Source organism: Lingula anatina, chromosome 1 (assembly GCF_051362555.1).
Source record: "Lingula anatina isolate TDL-2025a chromosome 1, LinAna3.0, whole genome shotgun sequence".
NCBI lineage: Eukaryota > Metazoa > Brachiopoda > Lingulata > Lingulida > Lingulidae > Lingula > Lingula anatina.
The window spans coordinates 71,620,306-71,643,541 of record NC_141767.1 but is presented as its reverse complement, the minus strand read 5'-3'; the positions used below and the strand labels follow the sequence as shown (position 1 = coordinate 71,643,541).

Sequence of the window (23,236 nt, the reverse complement as noted above, 5' to 3'; positions counted from 1 at the left end):
AATAGGAAGTCATATACTGGCAATCTTACTATGACCTTGAAAGTGACCTTTGACCTACTTTTCACCATGAACTGAACTTTGCAAATTTTTCTTCCCTTTTATCTCCAAAACTGGCAGAGATAGGTCCATAGTTACTATTGAAGTTGAATAGGAAGTCATATACTGGCAATCTTACTATGACCTTGAAAGTGACCTTTGACCTACTTTTCACCATGAACTGAACTTTGCAAATTTTTCTTCCCTTTTATCTCCAAAACTGGCAGAGATAGGTCCATAGTTACTATTGAACTTGAATAGGAAGTCATATACTGGCAATCAAAATGTGACCTTAAAATTGACCTTTGACCTACTTTACACCATAAACTGAATTTTGCAAAATTTGCTTCCCTTTTATCTCCAAAACTGGCAGAGATAGGTCCATAGTTACTATTGAACTTGAATAGGAAGTCATATACTGGCAATCAAAATGTGACCTTAAAATTGACCTTTGACCTACTTTACACCATGAACTGAATTTTGCAAATTTTGCTTTCCTTTTATCTCCAAAACTGGCTGAGATAGGTCCGTAGTTACTATTGAACTTGAATAGGAAGTCATATACTGGCAATCTAAATGTGACCTCAAAATTGACCTTTGACCTACTTTTCACCATAAACTGAACTTTGCAAATTTTGCTTTCCTTTTATCTCCAAAACTGGCTGAGATAGGTCCGTAGTTACTATTGAACTTGAATAGGAAGTCATATACTGGCAATCTAAATGTGACCTCAAAATTGACCTTTGACCTACTTTTCACCATAAACTGAACTTTGCAAATTTTGCTTCCCTTTTATCTCCAAAACTGGCAGAGATAGGTCCATAGTTACTATTGAACTTGAATAGGAAGTCATATACTGGCAATCTAAATGTGACCTTGAAATTGACCTTTAACCTACTTTTCACCATGAACTGAATTTTGCAAATTTTGCTTCCCTATTATCTCCAAAACTGGCTGAGATAGGTCCATAGTTACTATTGAACTTGAATAGGAAGTCATATACTGGCAATCCAAATGTGACCTTGAAATTGACCTTTGACCTACTTTACACCATAAACTGAATTTTGCAAATTTTGCTTTCCTTTTATCTCCAAAACTGGCTGAGATAGGTCCGTAGTTACTATTGAACTTGAATAGGAAGTCATATACTGGCATTATAAATGTGACATTAAAATTGACCTTTGTCCTACTTTTCACCATAAACTGAACTTTGCAAATTTTGCTTCCCTTTTATCTCCAAAACTGGCAGAGATAGGTCCATAGTTACTATTGAACTTGAATAGAAAGTCATATACTGGCAATCTAAATGTGACCTTGAAATTGACCTTTGACCTACTTTTTATCATGAACTGAACTCTGCTAATTTCTTTCTCTTTTAACTTCAAACTTGACAGAGATAGGTCCATAAATACTCTTGAACTTGAATAGGAAGTCATATACTGGCAATTTACTGTGACCTTGAAATTGACCCTTGACCTACCTTACGAAGAACTTAAATTTGATTGTACCATATATATTTTTTGCAATAGTTTAAAATTCTTGTTGATTGCATTTTTACAGCTTGTCAAGCACAAAACTGGTGGCTGTGTCCCTTATTTTGTGTATGTGGGGGTCTATACGAATGCGCTTGCTCCAGCTGGTGGTACAATATTCGGAGGCGGTATCGCCTCTCTGATCCTCTAGTTATCATATGAAGTATGCTTTCCTTTGGCATACCTGAACAATAAATTTCAAAATAATAAAAAAGGGAGAAAAAAGGAACTCCCTTCTCATTGAATGTTTGCAGTGATTTATATTTCCTTTTGACCACATTTTCTGTTTGCTGCTTATGTTTGCCTTTCTGCTTGAGGAATTGTGTGGCACCTTTGTGGCAGAGGTCAAAGGGTTCATAATCTGGGAACACATAGAAGATATACATATAGCGTAATATAAATATATAGAAATAACAGTACAGTGTAGGGCTGTGGAATGAGAAGACAGACACATGTGAGAGGAGGACAGGGCAGTTATGACACTGGGTGCCTTAAGAAAGGAACCTGTTATAGATTACTCTCTCTGTGTGGACTGCTGGCAATCACAATACACATACACACACTGCCTATAGTATAGTATAGTGTGGTGGTGGGTGTGTTTGTACACAGAGTAAACACATGATATAATCCATTGATCAGAACTCAGGTAGATGTGTGTATAGCACACACTGTGGTCAGTGTATAGAGGACCACTGGTCACCTATTCTTGGACAGGAAGTCTATATATGAGTCAGCAGTGAGAGGCATGTCATACAGGTATTAGCATTTCCCCCTGACTAGTGAGCACTCTGGTTCACAGTCTAAAGAGAGAGCAGCTCAAATATCACTGGAAACTTACAGCTGGAGGCTGGAATGCCACATGTATATGGCTCCAGTACAGCAGCAGTGAGTGGACTACAGTGTACTGGCAGTGGAGATAGATCTCCATACTGAGTGGAGGAGTAGCTGTGGACTGACAGGGACACGGCATGACCAGCTGCCACACTGGCTGATAGAAGAGATAAATGAGATGCAAATAAGGTTCTGATTGTGGTTGTTTAATGAAAGGATGACACAGACCTTATCCTAGTGATCTCAGTCAGTGATAAACCTGTGTGTGTGTGCTGGAGTTAGCACTGTGACAGCAGATTGTATGGAGATAGGTGTGGAGTGATATACCAGTGTCACCTGTGGAGAGCTGTGTTCCCAACTCATGGACAATGTTACAGCAGCAGCAGCAGCCACCCAGCCAACAGCAGGATACGGTGCTGTCACAGCAGCAGCAAGGAAATAATATCACCAGGAATGGATCAGAGTCTGAGAATGTCCAGTCTTCTCTTATTATGGAGGACATGGACCTGTTCTATTATCGCCAAATGGCCAGCAACCTCCAGGTGAGAATGAACACGAGAGACGGCCACATTCATCTCAGATTAGTTTGTATAATTTCTAAAACAAAATCATAACAGTGTATGAGGTGTTCAAATTGAAGCATATCATTTTCACAAATGTGCTGTAGTTCATTGTAAAGCTAAAAATAGTTGTTTTACCTTTTTGTTCAGTCAGTAGATGAGGCCAGCACTGGGCCCAGTGTCCTGTATTCTAGCTAGTATTGAAAGGTATCACATATGATATTATCTCACAGATTCATTTCTGTGGTTTAGAGCCCAAGGAAACACTGACAGGGAAATAAACCAAACCTCAGCCACCTAGTGCAGCATAGGGGAGATGAAGACTTGTATGATGATACTTTTACACATTCACAATTTATTAAATACCATTTTGGAAATCTGGGTTTTTAAAAGTTTGATATCTGATGAAAAATTTGATTTGTGTTCATACACATCAGAATGAAGCTGATTCCCAAAGGTAAAAATCCAAATAACCACTTTCTGTTTCAACGAGCAGGTATGTGCTGCACAGGAAATGTGTATAACCTGCCTTTAAAAGTCTCGGTGATAGCCAAATAGTAATATCAGGAGGTGGGGGGGGGGGGGGGGGGGTGTCAAAAATTGGGTTCTTGTCTGTAATGGTAGAATCAGCCGTATGCTGAAAATATCAATGTAACAGGGGAGGTATGACCCTTCCCCCCCCCCCCTCTCCCGTCCATCGCCATCCAGAGATAGGTGTCTGGGTCAGTCTTTCCCTGGTGACATGACAGATATGACCCCCCTCCCTATCTCCACCCAGTGACAGGTGTCTGGGTCAGTCTTTCCCTGGTGACATGACAGATATGACCCCCCTCCCTATCTCCACCCAGTGACAGGTGTCTGGGTCAGTCTTTCCCTGGTGACATGACAGATATGACCCCCCTCCCTATCTCCACCCAGTGACAGGTGTCTGGGTCAGTCCTCCCTTGGTGACATGACAGGTATGACCCCACCTCCCTATCTCCACCCAGTGACAGGTGTCTGGGTCAGTCTTTCCCTGGTGACATGACAGATATGACCCCCCTCCCTATCTCCACCCAGTGACAGGTGTCTGGGTCAGTCTTTCCCTGGTGACATGACAGATATGACCCCCCTCCCTATCTCCACCCAGTGACAGGTGTCTGGGTCAGTCCTCCCTTGGTGACATGACAGATATGACCCCCCTCCCTATCTCCACCCAGTGACAGGTGTCTGGGTCAGTCCTCCCTTGGTGACATGACAGATATGACCCCCCTCCCTATCTCCACCCAGTGACAGGTGTCTGGGTCAGTCCTCCCCTGGTGACATGACAGGTATGACCCCCCCTCCCTATCTCCACCCAGTGACAGGTGTCTAGGTCAGCCCTCCCCTGGTGACATGACAGATATGACCCCCCTCCCTATCTCCACCCAGTGATAGGTGTCTGGGTCAGTCCTCCCCTGGTGACATGACAGGTATGACCCCCCCTCCCTATCTCCACCCAGTGACAGGTGTCTGGGTCAGCCCTCCCCTGGTGACATAACAGGTATGACCCCCCCTCCCTATCTCCACCCAGTGACAGGTGTCTGGGTCAGTCCTCCCCTGGTGACATGACAGATATGACCCCCCTCCCTATCTCCACCCAGTGACAGGTGTCTGGGTCAGCCCTCCCCTGGTGACATGACAGGTATGACCCCCCTCCCTATCTCCACCCAGTGACACGTGTCTGGGTCAGCCCTCTCTTGGTGACAGGTGTGTCAGTCTGATGTTGGTGACAGCTGTCTGCCATGTCGTCTGATGTTACCAGATGTTAACATCACTGCAATTATAGATGTGACAATTAATTCTATTATCTGAGAGGGATAGGGTCTGCTGTCAGTATCAGTACCTTATGCTGTCTGCACAATAGGAAGGACTACATGTGTCACTGTCATCTTCTAGAAATAATAACCTGCTGTTTGCTGGTAGATTTTCTGTTTAACAAAAATATTTATTTTGGTTAAAAAGGTATAAAAGTTCTTATGATTAATACACTGTCCAACAACTCCTCAAAGCCACACTGAAAGTACCAGTAAGCTGTCTTGTGGTGCCTGTTGAATAGAGTATAAAGCTACTTGGTGATGGGGTCTGTCCAAGAACTCCTCATATCCAAATTGCACTAGTTGTCCTGTTGGTATATATGCTGTTTAGTCAGCTGGGTCCTTAAGTTAACTGGGTGTTTGTACTGATTTTGAACTTTCTATTGGAATGTCAGCTGTGGTATGTGTCCAATATTTCACTTGTTTATATAAAGACATATAAATTGGTAATTACCTGCAGATACTTTAGGGATAAGGTATTACTGGAGCTAAGGGAGATTAGAATTAGACATGTTTTATATTTACACACTGACTTAGTCAACTTTCTCTTTACTTTCATTGTAGTTAATTTTTAATAAAGGTTAATGTTTACACAATGACTTAGTCACCTTTCGCTTTACTTGCAATGTAGTTAAGTTTTGATAAAGATCATATTGTTGTGGCTGTAGAAAGCTTTGATAACATTAGGAATATATGTGATATTTGTGGTGGCTTAAAACTTGTTTGAGGCTGTCTGTTGCTGTCAGCTGTGGATAAGAAATATTTTTTACACACTTGTGGGGCTGGGGCCATTTCTAGAACTGTAGTCAATAGTTGGTTTTAACTGTTTCAGTTTCCTTTGATCCAGCATAAGTTTTAAGTATTTTCATTAAGACATAGTCCATTACTTATCATTTGTGACACTGCCCAAATATCTTCTGTAGCACAACAACAAATTTATCTTAGTTCTGAGGAGACTAAACGGACAACTTTTAACTGAAAAGCTTGGTTTCCATGTGATATCATCACCAATGTCCTGTAATTCAGTGTATCATGGGATGAGGTGATTTTTGGATAAGAAAATATATATCCACCATGAATACAAATTAGTAACATCATAATTTCCCCAGTTTGTGGTTTTTTAGCTGATGTGATTACATTAAGCTGTATATTAAAGATGCACCAATCCTCAAAGGTTGCTGGAGGCACTGAAACTGGTGCTTGGTATCACAGTGAGAGTTAGTAGACAAACTGGATTGGGAAGATTTTAGGGTGATTTATGAACACAACCGGTCTTTTTCATGGAGGCTTTAGACTAGAATGAATGGAATATATAACCCCATTAACTCGTGGTATCCTGTAGAGACCTCCTAAGCCCAGGTGTTCTTACCCAGGTGTGCTAGTACGTGGCCAGCCACTATCTTCCTGGTTTTGTTATGTGACACTGTCCAGTAAGGTGTCTTTGTGGTGTCATTAGGGCCCCGTATGTCATAGTAGGTAACATTGACTGGTGACGGCACACTCACAGGATATGACAAAGTGGCTGTGTGGCGGGGAGGGGGAAGGATGAGTCAAACTTGGCCTGACCTCATTCTGCTGTGTTAGGATACTGTTCATAATAATAATACACATCACATCAGCAGTGAGGTGAATGAGGAGGCAGTTTATAGACTGCAGATCATAGCAGCTATCTAGTGAGTAGAGAGAGTTGTCAAGGAAAGTGGATACTAGTATCAATACAGGGTAATGAAGTGAGGATAGCAGCAACAACACAGAGATAAAAGGAGCTAGTGGTAATAATACCTGGTGTAGATTATCTATTGGAGCACCCTACATTGGAGCACCCTACATTGGAGCACCCTACATTGGAGCATATTATATTGGAGCACCCTAGGTTGGAGCATATTATATTGGAACACCCTGGTCCCAGTATGGAGGACATGGTGGAGTTGGTGCACAGTCTGCCAGACATCATGGTAACCATGGCACAGGACTCTCAGGTGAGATGAGGCCAGGTGACACACAGCTAGAATCCTGGACATGTTCATCCTTGGCAGTCTTAGTGTATGGTTGCCGTGGTAACAGGTTTTATTGTCCATATTACTGTACCACGCATCACTTAGACTACAAAGTGAAAAATGGGGGAAGGGGGGGGATGAATGAGGACATTTTGTCTCTTGAAATGAAAATAAGATGATATCAGTGTATAAAGGAAAGGTGTGAAGCTTTATGATGGGATGCATGCAACTTTTTGTTTTGATTTTGAAGATTAAGATGCCAGAGATAGATGTTTTCATTAGTCTGCAGTCCCCAGTCTGCCCAATCAGTATATCATGGGTTACAAACTTCCTCTACAATGTAGAAGCTATACCCGGATATAAATCTGCCACTTTCTGTTCTTGTTTCCTTTGGAAATCATGAAGTGCTGACATGTTACAGGTTACTTTAGTGTTACATTATCTTGCACAAGTGGAACCCACAAAAACCACAAAGTTGTTAGTCAGTGCATAAGGTATCACTGTGTCAGATGTGTTAACAAGTGAACTGTCCTTGGTATTATATCAGTCCTAATCCACCCTCCCTGCAGTCAGTTCTAATGCAGCCCTCCCTGCAGTCAGTTCTAATGTGGCCCTCCCTGCAGTCAGTTCTAATGTGGCCCTCTCTGCAGTCAGTTCTAATGTGGCCCTCCCTGCAGTCAGTTCTAATGTGGCTCTCCCTGCAGTCAGTTCTAATGTGGCTCTCCCTGCAGTCAGTATTTATGCAGCCCTCCCTGCTCTCAGTTCTAAAACCTCTTCCCTACAGTCAGTTCTAATGTGCCTCTCCCTCTGTTGATAATAATAATTAATGATGGGTGGACAATAATGGGAGAAGTGCTTGTTGAGGAAGATAAATTACACAAGAAGCAGTTAATAATGTTCTTTATTGGTTCTTGCACATTTCTTTACACAAAGGTTATGGCTTAGCAGTTATACAGTACAAAATGATGTCAATAATGAAGACCTTTATATACATAATGTTGGTGGCTTCCTTAATTAATAAAGACACTGGGCAATGTAAAGTTGTGTGTGGGTGGATGGAAATGTACAGGAGTGTTATATAGGTCATCCATAAGACGAGTCTTGCACACCTCTCTTTGGTTCAAAAGAAATGTCACATTTCCTTTTCCTAAAACAGAACATGTTTGTTTTTTATCATGACTTTGACATTATGAAACCCACCATTTTATTCTGAATAGTTCTTTGTCTCACAAAGAGAAAACCAGAGAAAATGAAACTAAAACATATATTTCTAACCTTGCCAAGTAAAAGTAGTATACATTGGAAGTCATATGATACATCCTATCAAACATTGGCTATAGTCTACAGAAGCAGTGAAAGTCATCTATCAAACATTGGCTATAGTCTACAGAAGCAGTAAAAGTCATCTATCAAACATTGGCTATAGTATACAGAAGCGATAGAAGTCTATCAGATATTGGCTATAGTATACAGAAGCGATAGAAGTCTATCAAACATAGCAGTCTACAGAAGCAGTAGTAGCTGCCACTTACTGCTGGGCTATAGAGATGGTCATTGATCCAAAACAGTGGAGTGAATGATGACTCATCCAATATATCCCACTGCCTACTGGTTATTGTAATTAATTATGGTGAGGTAATCCTATATACTATGACTCACTATTAAATTGTAAACAAAGGTTTCAGCAGGTCAGTTTGTACTTGTTGTCTCCATAAAGGGGACAAAAGACGGGTTTCCGTAATCCGGTCCAATAACTTGAATCATTTATTTCATGGAAAACTTTCTGTTGGTTGCTTACACTAGAATCTCAGGCAGTTAAAGAAGGATTTTAAAGACGGTCCTAAGAAGTGAGCCATTTTAACATGAAGACACATTACAATAAGGTAATGAAGTAAAAGTTGGTGCTGTTAAAACTTTGAGAAAAAGTAACAATATTTTGAAGAAAACTCCAAGATCCTCGGTCGTGGTTATTACTGTGGCTGACCAGCTGTTCACAGAAGTATAGTTCACTATAGAAGACTAGTTGGAAGTTTTCCCCTGTTGTATAGCTCTCATATGATAAGCCCATATGGTGAAGGGGGGATATATATAGCACTGGCCATGGCTTATGATGATGTTGTATGGGGAGGGGTGGGGATATAGAACTGGCCATGGCTTATGATGATGGTGTATGGGGAGAAGGATATAGAACTGGCCATGGCTTATGATGATGGTGTATGGGGAGGAGAAGGATATAGAACTGGCCATGGCTTATGATGATGGTGTATGGGGAGGAGAAGGATATAGAACTGGCCATGGCTTATGATGATGGTGTATGGGGAGGAGAAGGATATAGAACTGGCCATGGCTTATGATGATGGTGTATGAAGGATATAGAACTGGCCATGGCTTATGATGATGGTGTATGGGGAGGAGAAGGATATAGAACTGGCCATGGCTTATGATGATGGTGTATAGGGAGGAGTGGGGATATAGAACTGGCCATGGCTTATGATGATGTTGTATGGGGAGGAGTGGGGATATAGAACTGGCCATGGCTTATGATGATGTTGTATGGGGAGGAGTGGGGATATAGAACTGGCCATGGCTTATGATGATGGTGTATGGGGAAGAGTGGGGATATAGAACTGGCCATGGCTTATGATGATGGTGTATGGGGAGGAGAAGGATATAGAACTGGCCATGGCTTATGATGATGGTGTATGGGGAGGAGAAGGATATAGAACTGGCCATGGCTTATGATGATGGTGTATGGGGAAGAGTGGGGATATAGAACTGGCCTTCTCGTACAGTTCTGTATGTCTTCTTCCATTCACCTTATTTATTAGTGACAGATAGGTTGGGGGAAAAGATCAAATAGTTGGCATTCTATTGTGTAAAGCAGCGGTGAACTGTGAATGTGGTATAATATAACAAGTAGGTTACCTATTGTATAAGCCAGGCTTCTTTTGTACCTCCTATGTCAATGTGCCATTTTAATGTTCAGTTCAGATTTTAGGAAAAGTACCTGGAATTTTAGAAATAAACTCAAATTCTAGAAGAAAACTCTTGATTGCCAATGTTCCAAGCTTGTAGATGGATTGCAAAGCATGCTTTCAAGTCTTGGTTTTCGATTTTAAAAAATAGCAGAAATCAGGAATTGTGCCTATTGTTTAATACAACTTAATTTAAGGGATAATTTTTTAGAAGGGAAGTCATTTTCAGGAAGAGGAAAAAACAGAAATGAACGATAACAACTTTAGTAGTTCTATCACCATGTAATGCATTTGAGAGTATTTAAATGTCTTTTTACTTTAATTTTTGTACAGGGATGGTTTAGTAAATAAAGCATCTGCTTTTCAAGGCTTGGTATATATTTTTTTTATTCTACACAATCCATGTACAAAATTAAACGGAAAGTGAGACTTAAATACATAAAGTGATTTTTTTTTTAAACAGATTTATTTCTACAATCAAGATATACAAAAAAAAAAATACATTCAGAGCAGGCGGCACGTCGCCACAGCATTATGGGCTCGCTTGCGTTAATGTAATTCTAGTAACAAAATGACTTAAATATGATTATATATAGGTAATGATTATAGTTATGATAACACTAAATAGTACTTATTGTTGTAAAGGAGAGCAACAGGGAAGGGCACTACAGGGAAAGGCACGGGCGATATATGCGGGAAGTGATATATTAGTTGATCAAGAGAAGGAGGGTCGGGAGGGTGAACTTATAAAAGCAATTAAGCATTATCAATTAAAAACGTCGAGACAATATCGAATATTTTATCATTCTGTCCAGTTGTTAAAGTTTTGTGGCCGTGTAGAAACAAAGAAATCTTATCAAGCTGCGTTCTAAAATTTGTATTGTTAGCGCCCAGGACATTCTGAATAGACAAATGAAAATCACGATACTTCAACTGCCTCTGTGGGCACTGGAAGAAAAAATGGCGTATAGTCTCAGGTTTCCCACAAGAGCAGTTCGGAGAATTTACCGAGTCCCAGTTGTGGTTATATAATTGGGATTTGAACAATAGATCTACACGCGCACGGTTTAGATATTTTTCATTCTTTCTTTCTAACTTTAGGGTGGTAGTAGATAACGAACCAGAAAATAGTTCGGATTTCAGAGAATGCTTGAATAACGCGATATTTGGGGTATACTTTCGTTCGAGACTGAGACTATTCCATGAAGACACGAGTAAGTATTCAGGACCCTGAAATGTAAACTTGGCTGGGATGATGTAATCTCTATACGAGGACTCTCTTGTTTGCGGGGTTATTAGATTTTTAAAAGACCGGAAATCTTTAATAATATATGTAGGAGCCATATTGTGATGGATAGTGAACATAACCTTTTTTGCATGCATTATTCTACGGTTTTCCAAAGTAGCCCAGTTCAGCTCTCTAAGCACTTTGATTGTGTTCGAACCGGGCAGAGCACCTAAAACAAGCAGACCAGCTTGATAGTGAATAGAAGAAAGTTTGGAAAGATTCCTTTTAGTTGCTGAGTGATATAGGATGTCGCAGTAATCAAGCAGAGACAGAACGTAAGCGTTATATAGTATATTCAAGTGCCTAGATCTGAGCCTGTGGGACAGGGACTTAAGAGGATTCAGGGCCTTTTGGGCCTTAGTAGTTAGATAACTTATATGCTTGGCACAAGACAGTTTTGAATCTAGTACGAATCCGAGATGTTTGTGGAATGATTTCCGGGGTATCGTTAAATCACATAATATTAGATTTCTGTATTTATTCGCTGTAACCTTAGTAGAGAATATAACCTCACAACTCTTATCAGGTTTGAACTCCAGTTTCCATCTGTTAGACCATTCCTCGAGCTTTGAGAGGTCGGATTGAAGTGCATCGTGCGACTGGCTGTTAGAAGGAATAGAAGATTGAAAAATAGACGTGTCGTCAGCATATAGAAAACAATCTGAAGAAAGGTTGTCTGCTAAATCATTTATATATAGAAGAAAAAGAAGAGGACCGAGAATGCTGCCTTGTGGAACACTAGTGTTGATGTAAGATTCGTTGGAAGATTCAGATAACGTGCCGTTGATACGGACTTTAACTTTTCTATCGCTCAAATAAGAGGATAATAGTGACAGTAGGTTACCTTTAATACCATAGGCTGACAGCTTGATTAGTAATAAACTATGCGGAACTTTATCAAAAGCGGCTGAAATATCAAGAAATATTCCTCTTACATCTCGGCCCTTTCTAAAGTTAGATCTAATCAAATTTTGAATTGCCAGTAATTGGTGTTCAGTGCTATGACCCTTAAGAAACCCGGATTGTTTTTCAAACAATAAATTATTGTTAACGACATGATTAATCATCCTTTTATAAATAATTTTTTCCAAAAGTTTGGATAAGACGCTCAAAAGTGACACTGGTCTATAGTTATCTATGCAACTTCTGTCACCTTTCTTATAAATCGGGCAAATAAACGCCATTTTCCACAGGTCAGGGTAGGTGTTAGATTGAATAATATAATTAAATAAAATACATAATGGTTTCACAACAACATCTTTGCTTAGTTTTAACATTTTTATCGTCACCGAGTCCGGACCACTTGCCTTAGATGCATCCATATCATCGATTATTACTTTGATCTCAGTGTCATTAAAATCAATTTCTGACAAAATTGCATTTGTTTTATCAGGGAAGTTAACTAATGCTGTGGAAGTCACTACATCGGAATGGTACCTTTCTGAAAAATAATCTAGGAAAACTTTGGCCTTCTCTGAATCTGTAATCGCAATTTGGCCAGTCGAATGGTTTAAAAGGGTTGGAATTGACGTAGTGTATTTTGAACCGATAAGGTTTTTAATAGTCGGCCAAAATAATTTACGACCATTGCCAGGTTTTTCATCAAGGCTTTCAATTAAACTGTTAAAGTAGGATTCCTTCGTATCCCTTATAAGTTCCTTAACAAGCACAGACTGAGTATCATAACAGAGTATATTGCCCGGAGTAGGATTGGTTTTCATTTTAGCATAAAGTTTCTTTTTTTTATTTATTTCATGTTTTAGTCTATCAGAAAACCAAGGTTAATCATTCCTTTTAATAATTCTTACTTTTTGAGGAATATGCTTTTTAAAGATAAGGAGTAATCTTTCAGTAAAATTTCTAGTCATTTCGTGTATATTATTTTGAGATTGAAAAAAGGTATCCCAATCAAAGCTTATAATATCATTGTTTAGACCATGAATATTAGCTTGATCATATTTCCAGATTATTTTCTTATATGGCTTATATTTAAGCAGAAAAACATCAAATGAGGACACGAGAGTGCTATGATCGGTCGATCCAATGGGAGCCTCAACTGACACATTTGTAACCAACCCTGGGATATCAGTAACTGTCAAGTCAATGCACGAGGATGAATCACCTTGTATTCTGGTTGGTTCTCTTACTAGCTGGTCCAGACCATGGGTTGAGAACAGATCATGTAGCAATTCACCTGCAACATCATCCCTTCCACCCAGGTACCAGTTCCGTGAGTGGGCGTTAAAGTCCCCGTTGATGATTATTCCGTCAGATCTGGATAATTTAGCTCTATAGAAACAATCAGATAATTGACTTATAAATTGGTTTCTTTCATTTGCAGTTTGGCTTGGAGATCTATAAAAAATACCATACAGAAGCTTTTTATATTTAAGCTGTAATTCAATCCAAAGGCAATCCAACTCCGTGTTACACAAGTCCTCTCTTATTTTATATATCATGTCATTTCCCACATAAATTATAAAGCCACGTCCCTTTTCCGAGTATAAAGGATTATGATAGCCATCGATGTAATATTTACTAGTGATGGGCAGTCTTCATCAGTGATATCAGGGTAGTAGATGTCAGCTTGTTCTTCGTTTGCCTGAAGGAAAGCCATGCAGGTGTCACCTGAACACACAGTATTCACTTGACAAGAATGGCAGACTGCATAGCTTTTCCATTCCACCTCTAGCAGTGATAAAACTTCAAACTCTCCAAGTAAAAGTAAGGAAGACAGTTGAAATACAAAGAACATCAATGAAAAGAAATGTCTGGTTCTTTGTATCACTGTCTCCTATTTCTTTTTTACATGATATGTTTTACCAAACCTAGTTGCCAGTTTGTTTTATTTGTGTTTGTCCATTGAGGAAGTAAAGGTTTGTTCCCTCCAGACCATAATAAGTGCCCAGGTTGGTGGCCAAGTTGATATTGGGGGGAGATGGCCAAGATTAGTAATATACATAATAGGGGGCGGTGCAGCACCTCCCAGCAGCCCCCTTTAATGATAGGTACACTGATGAAGACAAGCTTACTGCCTTGAATTTAGTATGCAGATCCAAGTTAGTAATAGCATATCTAAGCCCTAAGAACAGGTTAATGGCACTGTTAGTATGCAGCTCACACAGCTCACAGACAGCAGCAGGGAGAGATGTGAAGAGAAAAATGCTCAAGTTTTCATTTGTTCTTCAGCGTACAAAACGTGCCAAACAGAAAAATGTAAAGCTAAATCCTCAAGTAAGTTGTGAGTGTGTTGTTCATTGCCTGGTTACACTGGTGTCTGCTGGTGTTATGTTCTCTTCTACAGAACTCATTTTCTTGTTCATGGATATTGGTGGAATGAGATACAGGTATTTAGTAGCTAGTAACGCGTGCATTGTCGTGTGTTTTAGGACCTAGAGCTACAGCAGAAGATTGACCATGAGATCAAGATGCGAGACGGCACGGCCAAACTCCTGGCCGCCTCCAAACACCCGGCACAGATGTTGGAGGCAGCCAAGAACCTGTTGTCCTCCAACCACAGGATGATAGCTTACATGTCAGAGCTACAGAAACGCAAGACAGATGAAGTGATGGGGAAGAAACAGTGAGTATCCTCTAGGGCTGTGGCCACTGGATCACAAACAGCCTGCCTCGTCTAGCTTATATATTTTGTGGTTCCCCACTGTTGTTATGGTTACTTTTATCAGAGAATTTAAAATTCCATTTTTTATTGACATTTAATTCAGTGTGCATAAAAACATATTTAAACTCATGTGAAGAATCTGTGACATGCAGTTGTCATATGGTGTATGTTTTTATAACTTGCCATTATACTTACTGACATCCTATATTCAGAGTGTTACGTGACTCTCTGAATTCCTGCCTCCCAGTTGTCATTGTAAATATGATATTATCCCATCTCCCAGGTGCTGAGAATGATATCATCCTAACCCCCAGTCTCCATGTGACTGACCTTACCCTATCTCCCACTTGTCATGTGACAGACCTTATTCCATCTCCCACTAGTCATGTGACTAGCCTTACCCTATCTCCCACTTGTCATGTGACAGACCTTACCCTATTCTCTAGCTCTTGTGCAAAGTACATACTAACCCCTAGCTCTTGTGTAAAGGACATTACCCTAACCCCTAGCTCTTGTGTAAAGGACATTACCTTAACCCCTAGCTCTTTTGTAAAGGACATTACCCTAACCCCTAGCTCTTGTGTAAAGGACATTACCCTAATCCCTAGCTCTTGTGTAAAGTACATTACCCTAACCCCTAGCTTTTCTGTAGAGATCATTATTCTAACCCCCTGGCTTTTGAATAAAGAACATTACCCTAAACCCCAAGCTTTTGTGTAAAGGACATTATCCTCACCTTAGTTATTGTTTAAAAGACATTATCCTAACCCCCTTGCTTTTATTTGAAGGACAGAATACTTACCTTAGTTGATGTAATGTGAAAGACATTATCTTAACTCCTAATTTTCATGTCATATTTGTATTGAAAACAATCCCTGCCTGACAGATTGCACTGTGTCATGTGTCATTGTTTCAGATCCACGGCAGGCAACCAGGTGCCCTGTAAAGGAAGAGTAGGCATCTCAGGTACGACAGCAGTTTATTCCCCCAAAGAATGCTGAGAAGTTAATGCCTTTTTGTTGCTATGTTAATCTGCTTAGCTGAATACTTTCAAAGAACACATGCAAATAATTGATTGCTTTGACTACTATGAAGACAGCACTGCTCTTCTTCAATTGTTTATTTATTAAGCTGTATTTAGTAACTGTCTTATAAATAAACAGTATTATATGATGATAGATTACATGATAATAGTAGTTTAAATGTGAGGTACAAGAGACACCAGTGTGCTTATTATTGTATTTTGTGTCTCACTGTGTTATTTTTCTCTGCAGACCTACGCATTCCTCTAATGTGGAAGGATTCAGATCATTTCAAGAACAAAGGAGGTAAGTTGCAACAAAGTGGATTTTTTGGTTTCATACAAGCATAGTGCATTTCAACAAGTTGCAAAACACATTGATTCCTCTTTGGTTGAGGATTTTGTTTTCCAAATTTATAATTGACTGAAAGTTTAAATTGAAGGTGTCCAGTTATTTGACACAAAGTTATCCAGGATTGAGTCCATGTTCCCTCTTTATTCTGTTAATACTTGGAGGAAGTAATTTTCTTAATCTTCACCTGCATGGTTAATGAGACCCTAATTATCAGTAATAATGCAGTATTAGTAAGATGAGAATGTCTGTGCTGACTGGCTGTGAAATGGCTCAGGTAAATGTGCCAGTGTGTTACCACAGCTTGTTACCACAGACAGTAAAATACCTGTCTGAACTTATCACCATCCACTCTGATGACACCACCTTTCTATATGTATCTATACACTTACTGTCAGATTTCAAGAAGGAGGCAAGTTTGTTTTCTTTATCTCCCTTTGCCATGAAGGAAATGAAGTGCAGCTTAGGAGTGTGTTTGACCACTGAATAGAAAGTAATGGGGGTTTGGTACATTTGGATTTTTTTCTTTATCTATTTAAAAAAAATTGAAATAAACATGGTTATGTCATAACATAATGCTATACAGTTTACAGTGTGCTCAATGCCCACCAACTTGTATACATTAGAGAGAGAATAAAACTCACATGATAATAAACCAGCAGTACATTAAAGAGAGAATAAAACTCACATGATAATAAACCAGCAGTACATTAGAGAGAGAATAAAACTCACATGATAATAAACCAGCAGTACATTAGAGAGAGAATAAAACTCACATGATAATAAACCAGCAGTACATTAAAGAGAGAATAAAACTCACATGATAATAAACCAGCAGTACATTAGAGAGAGAATAAAACTCACATGATAATAAACCAGCAGTACATTAGAGAGAGAATAAAACTCACATGATAATAAACCAGCAGTACATTAAAGAGAGAATAAAACTCACATGATAATAAACCAGCAGTACATTAGAGAGAGAATAAAACTCACATGATAATAAACCAGCAGTACATTAGAGAGAGAATAAAACTCACATGATAATAAACCAGCAGTACATTAGAGAGAGAATAAAACTCACATGATAATAAACCAGCAGTACATTAAAGAGAGAATAAAACTCACATGATAATAAACCAGCAGTACATTAAAGAGAGAATAAAACTCACATGATAATAAACCAGCAGTACATTAAAGAGAGAATAAAACTCACATGATAATAAACCAGCAGTACATAAGAGAGAGAATAAAACTCACATGATAATAAACCAGCAGTACATTAAAGAGAGAATAAAACTCATATGATAATAAACCAGCAGTACATTAGAGAGAGAATAAAACTCACATGATAATAAACCAGCAGTACATTAGAGAGAGAATAAAACTCACATGATAATAAACCAGCAGTACATTAAAGAGAGAATAAAACTCACATGATAATAAACCAGCAGTACATTAAAGAGAGAATAAAACTCACATGATAATAAACCAGCAGTACATTAAAGAGAGAATAAAACTCACATGATAATAAACCAGCAGTACATAAGAGAGAGAATAAAACTCACATGATAATAAACCAGCAGTACATTAAAGAAAATAAAACTCACATGATAATAAACCAGCAGTACATTAAAGAGAGAATAAAACTCACATGATAATAAACCAGCAGTACATTAGAGAGAGAATAAAACTCACATGATAATAAACCAGCAGTACATTAGAGAGAGAATAAAACTCACATGATAATAAACCAGCAGTACATTAAAGAGAGAATAAAACTCACATGATAATAAACCAGCAGTACATTAAAGAGAGAATAAAACTCACATGATAATAAACCAGCAGTACATTTAAGAGAGAATAAAACTCACATGATAATAAACCAGCAGTACATAAGAGAGAGAATAAAACTCACATGATAATAAACCAGCAGTACATTAAAGAAAATAAAACTCACATGATAATAAACCAGCAGTACATTAAAGAGAGAATAAAACTCACATGATAATAAACCAGCAGTACATTAGAGAGAGAATAAAACTCACATGATAATAAACCAGCAGTACATTAGAGAGAGAATAAAACTCACATGATAATAAACCAGCAGTACATTAAAGAGAGAATAAAACTCACATGATAATAAACCAGCAGTACATTAAAGAGAGAATAAAACTCACATGATAATAAACCAGCAGTACATTAAAGAGAGAATAAAACTCACATGATAATAAACCAGCAGTACATAAGAGAGAGAATAAAACTCGCATGATAATAAACCAGCAGTACATTAGAGAGAGAATAAAACTGTTCTTTAGTGCCTGCAGTAGTGACCTGTTCTTAATGTCCCAGTAGAGAACTAGCTGTACATTAGAGAGAGAATAAAGCTGACATGATAATAACGATTACACACAAACCTTGGCTATGATTCACCCAGCCCCTCAGGCTGAATTATACAGCATTACACATTAGTAAAGAAGCAAACCCTGGCATAGATCAATAGTAATATTGTCTACACATACAAGATATAGTCTGGGGCAGAAAAAGAACTGGCTTGAACTGTATGGAGCCTAGCACAATACATATGAACTGATATTACACAGGGAGGTGATGTAGAAAGCAGAGAACAGTGCCAGTTGATAGCAAACTCTCAGTTCTCTCAGTTATAGTAGTGCTGTAGGCTGGTGGGTTAATGAAGCCAAATGGAGATCACCTAATTCAATCAACCTGTCCACAGATAATAGGTCTAGATAACATAGTCTTGATTAGTTCTGAGAGGTAGATGTTCACTGACCAGGAAATGACTGAAGGAAGCTTAAACTGCATCTGCTTCAGAAATTAAGATACAATTAAGTCAGCTTAAACTGAATTTAGTCAAATGACATTAAGTACGAGGCTGTAAAATAGGTGGTTGCTGGACAGGTAGTTTTAGAGTATATCAATAAATATAATATTGCATGAATGTTTATTTACTGGATGAAAGAGCTGTAATAGTCATTAATTCTAATGGCTCTTTCTATCATTTGTTTCAGATCATCGTCGCTATGCAGTATTTGTTTTATTAAAGATTGGGACAGAGATTTATGACTCCTCACTCATCAAAGATGTAGACAGGACTTGCACAGATATTACCTTTGAAGATTCCATTGTTTTGTAAGTAGTATCTCTTACATATGGTGACCTTATTATTTTCCTATAACTTTTGATCACTAAAAAGTGCAAGATTCAGCTACAAAATAATGCCAGTTCCAATCTTGAAAAGAAATGTAGAACAAATACTTTACTAGCATGCACCTGAAAAATGAAAATATATAGGTAGCAGTAATTAAATATTTCTACTCCCTGATCACAAAGTGTGCTAGTGGTCTGAGACAAAAATGTGTGATTTTGTGTAGTATTTTAGTGGGACCTTGATAATGAAAGGTGGAATATTTCATGGTATCTTATATCCAGGTCTATATATACCATTTACTCTTTTTTAGCCAAAACATTCCCCACGACTTTGAGTGCCGTGCAGAGATCTATTGTCACAAGCTGTGGGATGACCTGACTATAGCAAGCACACCCAAGAAAATAAAGAAGAAAATTCATGATGTCTCCAGCTCAATGGGAAGAAGTGTTGGAAAACGGCTCTCAGGACTGGTAGGTTCACACAGTGCCAAAGGAGACTCCTTCTCAGACTCCTGTGACTGTTTTTTTTTTTTTTTTTCAATGTTTTTTGTGTAACTTAAAATTTGTAGTTCAGAGCATATTTTCTCCCTCACAGCAGCATGTTGTCATTTCCTGGTCGTGTCTTATCACTACTGGTCGTTACTGAATAGTCATGTTTGGTTACTAACTGGTCACCTGTGGTCCCTTCCTGGTCATGTGTGGTCAGTGTGTACCTGTACTGGTACACCTGACACACCAGGTGGTTGTGTGAACCTAGCTGACTGCAGTGTAAATTAGTTTAAACTTTCATGAAAAATATCACACTGCTAGGTTGTGACTTATAAGGCAAAATAGATTTCTTTAAATAAATATAAGCAGTGACAGAAACATTGATTAATTAAATAGAAGAGAAATTAATAAAGATATGAATGTTTTTTCTGTTATAGAAAGAGGATCCAGAAAGCTTGGCAGGAAACATGACTGTGTGAGTAGAAATAATTTCTTGTTCAAGAGAATACCTTGACATTCCTAAGTATCGGACTAGTATTGGAAGTCACAGCATGTTAACAGGACTCTAGTAAGCTGGCATTGTGCTAGTGGGAAAATAACATACTGATACAACATCCCAGGTGATCCTAGAAGTTAATAACTGTTGTCAATAAGATGAGATTATAAATGAATTCACAACTTTATCCCATGATGGTTCTCTGAGGAGGCAGTTCTATTGTCTTGTTTATTTTTGCAGGGGTCCAAAGTTTGAGTTGCTAGGCTACAGCACAATGAGGCTGTCTGATGCCTCAGAACATACCAGGACGTATGATATCACTTTAGAATCACAACAAGGTAAAAGCAATTTTTTGTAAGACCAAAGTTAATCTAAATACTGATTTTCCCAGGATGTGTATTTTACTAAAAGAATGATTATTTATATTTTTAATTATATATTTCAGAATCTTGTGAGCTTCCACTTTTTGGTAACCTGTGTTGTCGTATGGCGGTGCAGCCATATTGTATGTCAGAAGAGACGTGTACTGGGTACTTGTATATAAAGGTAAGGAACTTGTTATCTTTATACTTCAACATATTGTATATCAGAGGACTCAGTAGATACTTTTATGTTAAGGTAAGGAAATGTAGATAAATAAAACCAGATTAGTTCATACAATAATGTGGGCCATTCTGTAGTTTTAATGTTGTTATTGTTGTTTTAGAACATTGATGGGGTGTGAGATGATGTTGTTATTGTTATTGTTTTAGAACATTGATGGGGTGTCAGATGATGTTGTTATTGTTATTGTTTTAGAACATTGATGGGGTGTTGGATGATGTTGTTATTGTTATTGTTTTAGAACATTGATGGGGTGTCAGATGATGTTGTTATTGTTATTGTTTTAGAACATTGATGGGGTGTCAGATGATGTTGTTATTGTTATTGTTTTAGAACATTGATGGGGTGTCAGATGATGTTGTTATTGTTATTGTTTTAGAACATTGATGGGGTGTCAGATGATGTTGTTATTGTTATTGTTTTAGAACATTGATGGGGTGTCAGATGATGTTGTTATTGTTATTGTTTTAGAACATTGATGGGGTGTCAGATGATGTTGTTATTGTTTTAGAACATTGATGGGGTGTGAGATGATGTTGTTATTGTTATTGTTTTAGAACATTGATGGGGTGTCAGATGATGTTGTTATTGTTATTGTTTTAGAACATTGATGGGGTGTCAGATGATGTTGTTATTGTTATTGTTTTAGAACATAGATGGGGTGTGAGATGATGTTGTTATTGTATTGTTTTAGAACATAGATGAGGTGTGAGATGATGTTGTTATTGTTATTGTTTTAGAACATTGATGGGGTGTGAGATGATGTTGTTATTGTTATTGTTTTAGAACATAGATGGGGTGTCAGATGATTGGACCAGACATTGGTGTGTGTTGAAGGAACTACAACTGAACTGTTGGAACAACCCAGCTAACATGCACATGGTTATGCCAGACGCAGCCATTCCTATCACTAAAGTAAGACACATGACACATATTTACATGTATTTATTGTTGAAATAAATGAATAATTTGAATAATTTGCATGCTATAGCAATGACACATTTTTTTGGATGTTTGTTTATGTTTTTAAGTGAAAACATCAGAAACTCCAGTTTATTATTCAAAGGTTGGTGCTTCAAACAATAGTATAATTACACTTGTTTTATTGCTTATGCAAGTTGTATGCTTCAGTGCAGTCCTAGCAAAATACAGAGGCAATTATCCTCTTGTTGGTATTTTCTAGCCATATGACATGTTAGTTGCAGGCATACTGGGGTAGCCCTAAGACTGGCCAATTTAGCCAGAACTGACTTGATTGGCTAAACAAAATGGGGTTGATTTGAGTTGTTGTAGTTAAAATTTTTAAAACCATCTGGAAAAGATAGTGGCGAAAAAGTAGCAATTTGGCTAAGCTAAAAAAAATTGCTAGTGCTACCCCAGGGCATGCGTCTTTCACCGTGGGCTACATGTAATACTCTAAGGACATCTCTTGTCATAACTAGTACATGAAACATGAAGTGATTAGTCATAGGAACACAGACTGCATGTCATATTTGTCAGAGAGTTACCAGTGTTGTGTACTATTCCAGGAGACCCAGGTGTGTGAGGCAGACCCTAGCACTATGGTACGGCCACACACTCTCTACATCTCTGCCAATGTGTTTGGAGAGAGGAAACAGTACACATTTGCTGCAGAGTCCAAGGAAGACTGGCAGATGTGGTGGGAAGGGTTACAGCAGCACCTCCTAGATCAAGGTAGGTTGTCTATGTAGGGATCAACAGGGTGGGAGGGGTTACAGCAGCACCTCCTAGATCAAGGTAGGTTGTCTATGTAGGGATCAACAGGGTGGGAAGGGTTACAGCAGCACCTCCTAGATCAAGGTAGGTTGTCTATGTAGGGATGAACAGGGTGGGAGGGGTTACAGCAGCACCTCCTAGATCAAGGTAGGTTGTCTATGTAGGGATCAACAGGGTGGGAGGGGTTACAGCAGCACCTCTTAGATCAAGGTAGGTTGTCTATGTAGGGATCAACAGGGTGGGAGGGGTTACAGCAGCACCTCCTAGATCAAGGTAGGTTGTCTATGTAGGGATCAACAGGGTGGGAGGGGTTACAGCAGCACCTCCTAGATCAAGGTAGGTTGTCTATGTAGGGATCAACAGGGTGGGAAGGGTTACAGCAGCACCTCCTAGATCAAGGTAGGTTGTCTATGTAGGGATGAACAGGGTGGGAGGGGTTACAGCAGCACCTCCTAGATCAAGGTAGGTTGTCTATGTAGGGATGAACAGGGTGGGAGGGGTTACAGCAGCACCTCCTAGATCAAGGTAGGTTGTCTATGTAGGGATCAACAGGGTGGGAAGGGTTACAGCAGCACCTCCTAGATCAAGGTAGGTTGTCTGTGCAGGGATGAATAGGGTGGGAGGGGTTACAGCAGCACCTCCTAGATCAAGGTAGGTTGTCTATGTAGGGATCAACAGGGTGGGAGGGGTT

At 38.9% G+C, this 23,236-nt stretch overlaps 1 protein-coding gene across 6 annotated transcripts in view; it reads left to right on the top strand.

Moving 5' to 3' along the window:
• The window catches only part of LOC106168965 (rhotekin), a 30,478-nt gene that overhangs the window by 5,319 nt on the left and 1,923 nt on the right, over positions 1–23,236 (top strand). For 2 of the 6 annotated variants that reach the window (XM_087012246.1, XM_087012265.1), the window contains 10 exons: positions 14,444–14,637; positions 15,593–15,642; positions 15,951–16,004; positions 19,082–19,202; positions 19,532–19,691; positions 20,147–20,184; positions 20,446–20,543; positions 20,651–20,751; positions 21,595–21,723; positions 22,338–22,503. In XM_087012246.1, the coding sequence (XP_086868372.1) occupies positions 14,444–14,637; positions 15,593–15,642; positions 15,951–16,004; positions 19,082–19,202; positions 19,532–19,691; positions 20,147–20,184; positions 20,446–20,543; positions 20,651–20,751; positions 21,595–21,723; positions 22,338–22,503 (1,111 nt within the window). Of the gene's footprint in view, positions 1–2,024; positions 2,942–6,149; positions 6,774–8,456; positions 8,675–14,091; positions 14,289–14,443; positions 14,638–15,592; positions 15,643–15,950; positions 16,005–19,081; positions 19,203–19,531; positions 19,692–20,146; positions 20,185–20,445; positions 20,544–20,650; positions 20,752–21,594; positions 21,724–22,337; positions 22,504–23,236 lie in introns of those variants that run through there. The other 4 variants (XM_087012251.1, XM_087012262.1, XM_087012271.1 and 1 more) reach the window with 4 other exon arrangements.